This window comes from Montipora foliosa, chromosome 1 (genome assembly GCF_036669935.1).
Source record: "Montipora foliosa isolate CH-2021 chromosome 1, ASM3666993v2, whole genome shotgun sequence".
Lineage (NCBI taxonomy): Eukaryota > Metazoa > Cnidaria > Anthozoa > Scleractinia > Acroporidae > Montipora > Montipora foliosa.
Window position 1 is genome coordinate 21946443 of NC_090869.1, and position 11512 is coordinate 21957954.

General features: G+C 38.0%; 1 protein-coding gene across 2 annotated transcripts; it reads left to right on the plus strand.

Moving 5' to 3' along the window:
- Nucleotides 1-643: 643 nt before the first annotated feature.
- Nucleotides 644-11288, plus strand: LOC137993341 (NADH dehydrogenase (ubiquinone) complex I, assembly factor 6-like). 2 transcript variants are annotated; one of them, XM_068839116.1, is made up of 10 exons: nt 644-799; nt 935-1034; nt 2086-2166; nt 2477-2515; nt 2954-3010; nt 4447-4549; nt 5277-5410; nt 6305-6406; nt 9188-9244; nt 10521-11288. In XM_068839116.1, exons 1-10 carry the CDS (start codon nt 669-671, stop codon nt 10644-10646), a joined length of 930 nt encoding a protein of 309 aa, XP_068695217.1. In that variant the 5' UTR covers nt 644-668; the 3' UTR covers nt 10647-11288. The 2 variants fall into 2 exon arrangements, with proteins under 2 accessions (XP_068695217.1, XP_068695224.1); XM_068839123.1 differs by lacking the exon at nt 935-1034 and having other exon boundaries at nt 649-799.
- The last annotated feature ends 224 nt before the right edge of the window (nt 11289-11512 follow it).

The following is an 11512-nucleotide window of genomic DNA, read 5'->3' on the forward strand; positions in this document are numbered from 1 at the left end:
ATATGATTCATTTCTTATACCATTTCATCAGTAGTGAACCGATTGTTCCATAGGTACATTGTACTAGACTGTAAGTAAATAATTATGAGCTTCTGTCAAAAAGTATTGATATTGTTACCAACTGTATGGACAGTCATTTGGAGCTTGGGCTGTGGTACCAATTTGTTTGTGTACTAAGCAGTCCATAGTTATTTTTTCTGTGATATTTATATTTAAGTTGCTGTACTCACAGCTTCTATATGTTTAACCCTTTGTCGCCTGAACCGGGTAGACTTAGTATTTTACTCTAACGCCAGAGTATTTCACTCTCTAACGCCAGACGATTTTACTCGTCAATGCCCATTAAAAAAGTCTTCAACTTTAAAAAAGTTCACTCACACCACCCACTCTGCCCTAGAAACTACAAGTTCCGCCGGAAAATAGCCGTTACATGTAGCCGTTCTCTACTCCCAAATGCTGTTCAACGCTGATATTTGGCAAAAATTTACATTAGAGGAAGTCAATTTTGAAAAACAAAAAAAATCAAAAGGAACTTTCACCAAAAAGTTCAAAAAATGAAACCAAAGTTTACGCTAATCCTGGATTAAGTTAATCGGCTTTCCAACAACCGGGCCCCGGTGGATAGCGCTATCCATCGTTTGAACAACTGGGGCCTGGAATCTAATGATATGGCGGCCATTTCGAACGTACGACACCGGGTTTTTCCAAGAATTCGGTGGAAGTGTCCTGCATGTTTACAATCGGTGACTCTTACTACAGCTTCTCAAAGTTCCTCCCAGTACTGTATTAATTTGGTCAGGTAGGATTGGTGCTCAGGAATAGTTCGTAGACAGCACACAAAGTGATAAACTTCTTCTACACTGTTAAAATAGTGCAAATATCATATCTCATGAGGTCGTACCGTTTTGGTGATCAAATGGCGTTTTTTAAACAGGAAGCTTGACTACGAGAATTACTTATGTGTTTTGCTTCTCCCTAAACGTGTCCGAGCATCGGTATTTGCTGTGAGGGCTTTCAACGTCGAACTTGCGCGGGTGAGAAAGTTGCATTTGAATATTGTTCCACTAGGGTGGGGAGGGTGCATTCTGGGGATATATGACATGATATTTAGAAAATACCTGGGTAAAGTTTACCCCTTCCTTTTGGACGAATGGTTATCCTTTTTCAAGAAATTAAGTCACATAATTTTGCAGCTATCCATATGGAGGACAGCTGGGTACGTTCTCCAAATAAGTGCCAATCTGTTCAAAACTTCCACAACCCCTCTTGGGCCATTACCAAGGCATTTGACTACCTCATTTGCTCAGGTAGGGGGATTAAGCGTGGTTATGACGGCAACAATGATACTGATGATGAGTCAAGGGCAATGCTGATGGTTTGTTGATAGCAATAAAAAATCCTGCAAATGATTCCCCTCATATACAGTTTAAGCACAGCATAAAATGTTTTGGTACATAGTCTATTCAACATTACTTTTGTTGCAGCCAGATATACATGTAGATGCTATTGAACTAGGGTGAGGTCCATACTCTGAAAATATCGGTCAAGTTCCTTTTTTTGGCCAAAAAGAAATGAGACTAATCTTTTCCCAGCATGGACCGAACAATCTAGTTCAATAGCAGTTTTATTATAATGGCTCTCTTAAGGGAATTTGCCTGCTTCTGTTAACATTAATGGTTCTGGAAAGTGAAATTCGCACTGGAACTCCGACATGACTAAATAAAAGACAATATCATTTCTTGCAATGTCCCAGAAAATGGGAACAGTTTGGTAACCCCCATACGCTGTTTCATGACCAGTCCATATTAGCAGTCCTTATTTGCAAAATTTGGACCACTCAGAGAACTTATTCTCCTTTTTGTCTCGGACCTGTTTGCCTATATTATAATAATAAAACACATATTACCATCTCTGTCAATAAAATTATTAAAGTGTAAATCCTGTGGGATTAGGATTCCCAAATACCATAGAGAAATTACGTGTGGTGATCGAGGATTGAAAGCAAGTAATCCTCACAGGACTGGAGTAGGTCTTGAGGAAATTGTTGTTTGTCTAGATTTTTATAGATTATAATTTTGCTGGTAGGTTCAAGATGCTGTAAGCGATCCAAACATTGGGAGAATGAGGCTACAGTTCTGGAGAGACTCTCTGGATAGCATTTATCAGGTAACATGCTGTTTACATGATTACTTGTTGAGGTTTCTAAATTTATACTACCCTCTATTTCAAGGGAAGCCCTAATTGTTGTGACCTATTATGAAGCCAAGATATGACACTGATAATGTTATTGTTCAAGGTAATTGGTCTTCCTTTGCAGGCAGAGAACTCATCAGCATCTTAACAGAACCCTGATCATGACAAATATTAGTTTATCAAAGATTATAGGAAGTTTGTAGAGAACTGTACCACTGGTCTGGACCCTTTAGAAAATCTGTTTAATGTTAGACGACTACTCAATATGTCTTCCCTTTTTCAGGATAATCCTCAACAACCAGTCGCACTGGAATTAGCTCAGGTAAGTTATTCTTTGCAAGTGATTCAAAAGCCATATTTGGTGAGGTAGCACCTTGACGGGTGAATAACTGGGGAAATGGGACTTGGGAGTGAGGTGTAACAGATTTTACTCTGTCTAACGTTACAGACAATTTTACTCATCAACTGGGGTAGTCCTAGGGCGTTTGAGGTGTCTGATAATGGGTAAAGCTTACATGTATAATTATTTTGAGCAAGATTTTAAACTTTCAAGCCTACAAATGTATCTACATGTAGATGTTATTGGGAAATATTTCTGTTACTGTATAGATATAGATGCTTGATACAAGCTGTAATACATGTTGTGTAGAAGTATACGGCAGTTTTGACTTGGGGCTTGCAAGTGTCATGCATGATTAGATCATAATGATTTTGCTGTAAAAAAATCACACTCAAATAGTTAATTTTGTTTTTAATTTAGGCGGTCGCAAAACACAAACTTACAAAACACTGGTTCACCAGGCTTGTAGATGCAAGGGTGAGTGTGGCATTTACTTTATCCAGCTTTTTGTCTCTGGGGACGAACAATAATTTTTCTCCGCTTAAAGCCTTGCTCATGATCAGGTATTACCAAAGCATCATTTTGTCGGTAATTGTGAAGAAGAGCTCCCCAAAAAACCTGTCGGCTGTCGACATTTTAGTCATACTTTTCGTTTAGTTTAGAAGCAATAGACAAGTAAATGCTTAGGATCATTTTAGTTTGCCCCGCCGACAGCTTACTGACACGTTACCGACAGGTTGCCAACAGGTCACCGACTGTCGGCCAACACTTTGGCCTCAAACATAACACAAACTGTCGGCCGACAGTTGGCCGACTGTTGCCCAACAGTTGGCCAACAGTCGGCCGACAGTTGGGCAACAGTTGGCCGACTGTCGGCCGACAGTTGACCGTTTTTTACCATTTTGTTTTTATTCTTATCAAAAAATGCTTGTGACATTTCCATGTGAAAAAGAACTGTGAGGCCTTTTACATGTGGAGTAAAGCAAAGGAGTGAATGTGGGTCCCGGACTACTCTAAACAGCAGCACATGAGATTTGAGACATTGAAACATGAGTTAAAGACTTTGACATAAGCATAAATTATTATTACAGACAATGACTATTATTATTATTCAACTGTATTTAATAGTTATTGTATAGGAAACACATGAAACAACTACAGTACAAATATTCCGTGATATTGTACAGTTAGTTATTGTAAACTTGGTTATTGTAGGTTAAAAAACTGGTTTGGCTAGTTTAGGTGCTGATATTTGACCCGTGCTTTTCAGGCACAAATCTCTCACAGGTTCTTGGTTGTTTACAACAATAGTTCACTCACCTGCATTAAAAAGTGGGCTCATAAGAATACTCAGAGATACTACAAAATTATCTAACAAGATATCTTTGTGCTGTGTACACAAATAAAGGCTGTCAAGGCATGATTGTCATGGCAGGGGCAGATCTAGTGGCAGGAGGGTGCAGGGGGTGGTCCCTCCTCTTCCTCAGGGTTGTCGCTAAGTGTCGGTTGCTGGCGAATTTCACTGGCTGAAAGAGAGCTTACCACTGGCTCAAATTGTGCTGGAGAACAAATTCATGTGGTAATTTCCGGCTTAATAAATAAATGCACTGTAAGCCTGCTTAGCTTTTCCTTAGCTACACCCTTACTTCCTGAGATGACAATAATTGGAATTCTGCAAAAAAAAAAAAAGGAAATTAAAGAAAAAAATGTCACCAGTCAGCTTCACCATTCCTTAGTGGTGCACCCCTCCTAAGAAAAATCCTCGTTCCGCCCATGCATGACAAATAGGCAGCACTATAGCCCACAGATACAGAGGCAGTATGAGAAATATGTAGGAACAGTAACATTTGCAAAGACTGATTAAAAACAACAGTATCATCCATGATTGAAGTGTTTTTGTTTTCTTTGAATAGGAAAGAAACCTTGCTAACAGGCCTTTTGAAACAACAGAAGCTTTAGAGGACCACAGTGAAAACACTGTGTCATCAGTGCTCTATCTCATATTGGAGTGTTTAGGTAAAAAAAAAAAAAAAAAAAAAAATAAAAAAAAAAAAAAAAAAAAATTGGAATGTTTACAAGACTTAATTGAATAAATTATTGTTTATCTCGGAACCAATGGCTATCACATTGGGTGTTGCCAGAAAATAATAATTATTATTTCTACCCTATCAATGAACAATAACGTATTATATTTGCTTTTAATGTCCTGATCTGTGCAATGACATGCACTCAAGATATCACTGAACCTGTCATAAATTTAACTTATTGACATACATTGGAGAAATTACTATAAAGCCAGGAAACACATAGCTATTAAATATTATTATTGTTTAAGTACATGTAATCACGTGCATTACCTGTGACCTTCGATCATAACATCAACTTAAGCTCAGGGGTTGTGGTATTTCATTGATAATAAGTTTTAGTAAAATCCAACTAGTGGTCTATTATCAATGCTGCGTTCTGATTGGTTGAGCTACTAGTAGGCTATTTGTTATAGCCCACTAGTAGCGAAAAGCGCCGGCTTTGAAAAAAAAAACAACAATTAAAGTTTAGCTTTAACTAGAGAAAGATGTTTTGTCTCGATATTTTCTTGACCAACTAGTTGGATTTTACTAAAACAATTATTCCTCTCGCCCTCATGGCCTCTGAGTCAATAGCCCATTCGGCCTTCGGCCTCATGGGCTATTGAGTCAGAGCCCATTCGGGCTCGAGGAATAATTGTTAAATATTCTTCATTTAGGAATAAAAGATGTACAGGCTGATCATGCTGCAAGTCATCTTGGGAAAGCAATGGGAGTTGTAACATTATTGAGGGCGACACCATTCCATGCAAGTAAAGGAAAAGTGTACTTACCAAATGACCTTATGATAAAGGTAAAGATAAGAAGTAAAAAATCTTTCAAGCGGGACTGTGACTTTATAATTCTGTGGTTAGTTATTGTCTCTGCTGACCAATTAGATCGACAATCAAAGGCCCTTTACAAACCACCAACAACAAACAAGTACGTATTTTAACTGGTCATTAGGACTGGGTTGCACTAGTGGCTCAATCATGTAATTTTTTTTTTTTGACACAGTATAGATCGAGAAAGCTTTCCACTCAGGTAGAGTCTCGTTCACAGTGGATTGAGCAGGTTACATGTCATCTAGTAACAATTATGGCTTAACATTTCTCTCTGAAAAGTGTAGCACTAAAAATAATTATTGATAGAGTCAACCAAAATTGTACAGCCTTGCAAAATCAACCAGTCTGTTCTATTGTGTTATTTGATTTTTAAATCAAATAATGCAATAGAACAGACTGGTTGATTTAAAAATGATGGCCAAATACCATGGCCAATTGCTTTGTCTCTGGCCAGCTGGAACTCTCAAAACCTGAATAATTATTGTTATGTATTGCTCTGTTTTGATTGTGTTCCATTGGCCCTGAAAAGCCCTGAGGAGTTGTCAATTAAGTATTATCTGTACTTTATTGTATTGTACTTTTAAATTATTTTAATTTTGTTCTAGACCAGTGCAAGTAAGCCTGCCAGGCCTCATCAACATAAATCTTTCAGTATAAAAGGATGATTGTTCTTACTCTTACTTGTAAATGAGGATTTGTGGACTATTTTGCACAATGACCAAGGAATCCAACAACAGCGGCTAGTTCTGAGTTAATTAGAAATTATGTTAGCTTTGGATAATCCTGGAGCAAATTTTTAGTTGAAGTTTATTGCACTTTCCTCTGCTTGTCTTATCTTTTGTTTAATGTTGTATTTTTTGTAGCAAAAGGTGTCACAAGAAGACATTATCAGAGGAAGAACAACACAGTCAGTTAAAGATGTAACTTATGATCTGGCTAGTTTAGCTCACACTCATCTGGCAACAGTATGTATTCTGTCTCACTTTATAACTCCATGTTAAAATTAATTCACAATATTATAGTCTTTTACAGGGTTGGACATTAGCACTCGCCCGCTTGCCCAGGCAAGTCTCTAATTAGTGTCGGGGAGCGCAAATCATCAACCACTCGCCCGTTTGGCGAGTACGATTTTTGTCGCCAAGAAATTATTTAAATTACAAAATAAACACTGCTTTTTGCATTACATTTTGCCAAGAAAATCCCTAAACATAAACTTGCCATTTCTATTTTACAAAGTTTTATATTCTGAACCGTCTAATAAACTGGCGCTAAAAGGCAACATTGGGCTTCGTAAATAGACAGATTATATGAAATATGGCTTCCTGGTCAGTGATACTGCTGGTCAATATCGAGCCATCGGTGACCAGGTAAACATGGCGCTGTCACAGCGTTTTGTGTTCCCCTGTGATATCTGTTTCCCCGAACACTGAGCACTAGTGCTGTGTGTTCCCCCTAGAAGGCCTTTATATGTGCTGGTATTTTTTACAGGTCACAGGTCATGGTTTAATTAATACAGAAAGTATCGTAAAAATGCTTAAAAAGCTAACCTTAGGCATAATTAGGCCTAAAACAAAAGTTCATATAGGCCTAAGATTAGTCTTTATGAATGTTTAGGATACTTGCTGTATTCATATTCTGCTATCATATTTATCGTTATGGCGTGATTACTTTCTTTTATTTTCATATTTCTCTTTGTTTTAATGTATTTTATAAGTTGGCAATTTTGAAGGGAACACGTAGCACTGAAATCTTTTTTGGGGAGGGAAGAGGGGACACACAGCACTAGTGCTCACTGTGTGCGAGGGGACAGATAACACGTGGGGACACAAAACGCTGTGCCAGCGAATTAAGACCACTCCTGAGAAGAACACACACGTTTACTGGCAAACTGCAGGGATCTAACGAAGATTCATCATGAATAAAAAAATCAATTTAAAATATAAAGCAAGTGCCTCCATTGTGTTTTCTTGGGATTCAAGGTCTTTAAATAGAATTTTTCATTGAAGTATTAATCCTCAGTCTGCTACGTGCTTGACGACGTTGCAAGCGAATTGTTTTCCCGTACTTTCCCAGCACTCTGATTACTTCATGTTGAAACTAAAACAGACTTTCTATTTACTTTAATAGCCTTTAAGTGTTGAAGTAAATTTCAATGGTATTAAATAGTAACAATGAAAGATGACTAAATTGGTGGGAGAGATTTGGGGGTTTGGGGGGGGGGGGGGAAGGGGGTGAGTGAAAACTGATCCGGGTGAGTGCATTTTGAGGGTCACTGGCCCCAATGGCGAGTACTCTCAAAATTAAGTGTCCAACCCTGCTTTTAGGACAATAATATTATATCTTAGAATATTTCTTAGAATAATATATTTCTTAGAATAATATTATAATTGTAACCTGAACCTTATTGTAAACTGGGCCCTAATTAAATGTCGACACTACTTGTTGACAAAATGGACAAGCTCAGACATTCCAACCTCTTTTGAAGGAAAATAAAGCAAGTATTTTTTAGCGCCAAAGCCGCTCACATTATAAGAGCCTAAAGTGCAAGCCTGTAGAGGGGTCTGGGGGTATTTCCTGCATTTTACGTGTTTTTTGTAGTATTCTTTAAGGTAGAATACTTGTTTACCATTTTTGGAGCTGCTAAGTGATGTATTAGACTGCTGGCCTTATGAGTTTGTACAACACGGGGTGTTCAATGGAGAAACTTGGCGAGATGTTATAGAATAAGAAAGTGTAATATGTAACGTTTTACATTCAGATTGCAAGAAGAACACTTAAGATAAGCAATTTTTTCCTTGTTCTCAGAATTTTATGATAAATCTGGAAAATCTGATAAAAATTGGGGGAGTGGGAGGCGCCACATCAAATCGGGAGAATCCTGATCAAATTGGGAGGGTTGGAATGTCTGCAAGTGATCCTCTCACAATAACTGGACAATTTAAGCAATTATTGTCTGTTGCACACACCTGAAAAATTCAGGTGGCTCTAATGGGATTTGAACTATGACCTCTGTGATGCTACTGCAATGCTCCAACAACTGAACTATGGCTCTAACTTGTGGTCCTGTGAAAGGACTCATGACAATGAAATAAATCAATAATCATGTAGATTTGAATTGTGGGTTATAGATGAAATCGAAAAGTGATCCTTGTACTTATAATAACTGGGCAATTTAAGTAATTGTCACTCTCTCCTTGACACCTAAAAGAATTAGTTGCTTCAATGGTTTTCAAACCCGCTACCTCTGTGATGCCAGTGCATTTGCTCTACCTACTGAGCTACATGAAGCCACTCAGCTGGGAGCGTGTCAGTTTGTTTGGTTTCATGTGTAGCTGAAGTATGGTCTACGCGAGATTAACCCAGCTCAACTTGGTATGAGATTGAAACCTGGTGCGATCAGAAGCGAATTGAACACCTCAAACACTGCACCAACCATCTTCCTTTAGAGTTGCATGACCACCATCTATGTGAACTACAGTACTTTATGATTGTCTTGCGTGCAACTTTGTGGCTTGAGAAGCTCCTAAAAATTGATCAAGCAACAGTACCACGCCTTTTTAACCCCTTCCTTCCCAAGGGTGACGCTGCTTGATTTTAACTAGTAAGAATATTGGTGAAGTTGAAGGATTATCTGCTTTGAACTTCAGTATCTGTACCTAAAGTGATGCCAATCTCTGCTTGGCTAAGTCTTCTCAAGTGCTCTTTTAACTTCAAAGAGTGTGACATGACATTTTTTGGCATTACAGGCAAAATCATTGAAATCAAAGGCACCAAAATCAGGATCAAGAGCATTTCTTCCAATGGTGAGACAAATGTTACTGTTACTGACAGCTTGATCATAACAGAAGATCAGACAAGACACTAACGTTAAAATGCAGTGAATATAAAGCAATAATATTATTTTCCTTTTCTAATTTGCCCCTCTTATTTGGGACTCGAACTTCAATAAGGAACATGTCACAGATTGAACTATTAAATCCTGTATTCTTATATATTCTTAGACTATCAAGAACATTAACTTGTCTAATAAGATAAGAAACAAAATACCTGTCAAGGCAGTGGCTCACTTAATGTCACCAGCAGATTAAGTATAATGTGGCAACAACCTTCTACATGTGTTTAGTCTTCCCTGGTACCAATTCCTAAAGATTAGCCCATTGACTCCTGGGGGTTCCCCACTGACAACTAAAATCGTCTGGCGTTAAAGTAAAAAAAAGTATAGCCAGTTTGGGCCGGTTTGGGTATCAAAGTGTAAATACCTTTGGATTGCAGGTGCTTGTCTGATTTTCATGAAACAAAAGAACTGCTCATAATTTCCTTTCCGTATGTGATATTCAGTGGGTACCTGTGAAAGGAGAAGTTCACTCTAAAATGACAATCCTTTTTTATCAATTAATAGAAAGTTCATGAGGAAAACAGCTGTTAACCAAACTTTCAATCTTGAAATAGCTTTCTAACCCTGTGAAATCCTTGTTAAAAATACACACGCGCAGACCGCCATCTTAGATTATACTTGACGTCATTGAGCTCAACCTCGGGTTTTGCGGGAAGCTTAATGAACACATAAAGCTGTTGAGATTCCTCTTCATATTCCAGTCATGCCTTTCTGTTCAGCAACATAAATTGCTCCAAATAGGTCAGACGGACGAAACAATGTTCATGTTGTTCACATTTCTGAGAAAAAAGTGCGATCACCTGAGATCAATGATGTCATGTTTAATCCAAGAAGGCACCCTGCATGTGTACATTTTTAACAAGGATTTCAAACAGTTAGAAAGCTATTTCAAGATTGAACTTTTGGTTAAAAGCTGTTGTCCTCATGAACTCTCTATTGATCAATAAAAAGGCCATTGCCATTTTGGAGTGCTTTTCTCCTTTTAAAGTTTTTACTGACAGCTCTGCTTCCAAGACCTTTATGGAAAGGCCTTGCTCTGCCTCATTATTCTCACTGCAGTTCACACTTTTCTTACTGAAGTTCAGTTATTAAGTAAGAATGATATGTTACATAAATTTTAGTGTGATTTTTTCCTGTTTGTGCAACATAATCACCTTCGAGTTATTTTTGTTCAATTTTGTTAGGTACCATGTCAAGCCTATCTGGAAAAGATTCAACAGGTAGACTTCAATATTTTTTATCCAACTCTAAGAGAACGAAATCATCTTTTACCATTACACTTGCTGAAGCATGCATGGACAGGGTTGTGATGGTCAGACAGTGTAATTTTGTACATTTACTCCTGGAGGATATCAAAATTCAATGGACAACAGGCTTCCACTATCGCATTTTCAACAGGCACCTTGCAAGATCAGAACCAAGTTCATTCTTTTTACAAGAAAGTGAGCACTAAATTTTGGATATTTGATTGCTAAGGACAAACTTGTAAGTTTGCTGGCATCACCACAAACATGCTGGAGGTTTTGAAATTCGTGTCTTCTGAAATGATTGAAGTTCTAGCCATTTCTGACGAAACTAGCCTACAGTATGGATACTTTCCAGATTGACAGATTATTGAGCTCCCAAAGAAGCCTTAATCTCCAGGGGTTTGGTTAATCTAATAGGCACCGGTGGTTTAGTGATGCATGTAGCTTATTGTTGCAAGTGTTGTCATAGAGTCAAGAGATGGAATTTCATGCAAGATTGATGGTGACGGTAACGAACTGGTTTAATTTTCGTGGCTTGGACAATATTACACTTCAGACTTCAACTCTCAATTCACCAACAACGGTGAATAGGGTGTTATGATTTATACTAATTAACCTGTCTTGAAAACCTTCTGAAAGTTTACTATGTTGGGAACATTATAGGACTGTACTATATTAACAAGATTAAACCAATTCTAAAAATAGCCCAGGTTGTACAGCAGTGTTCGGGAATGTTGTTTACATCAGTTTGAGTTCGTTTAATCCAACTGTTGACACATCACAACCTATTGGCATGAACGAGCTAAGCCAGACATTAATCACAAAGCAAGCATTTAAAAACCATGGGCCAAACCAAGTTGTGTGAAGCCTGATTAACCCTTTCAGCCCTAAGGCAGCCCCCGCTAGTTTTCGAGTCTGACAGTGTACCT

Coding starts and splice junctions, on each gene's coding strand:
- LOC137993341 (XM_068839116.1), top strand. CDS start 669: ATGGCGGCCATTTCGAACGTACGACACCGGGTTTTTCCAAGAATTCGG. Junction 1,035..2,085: donor TCAACGTCGAACTTGCGCGG/GTGAGAAAGTTG, acceptor TTTTGCTGGTAG/GTTCAAGATGCTGTAAGCGA. Junction 6,407..9,187: donor CTCACACTCATCTGGCAACA/GTATGTATTCTG, acceptor TTGGCATTACAG/GCAAAATCATTGAAATCAAA.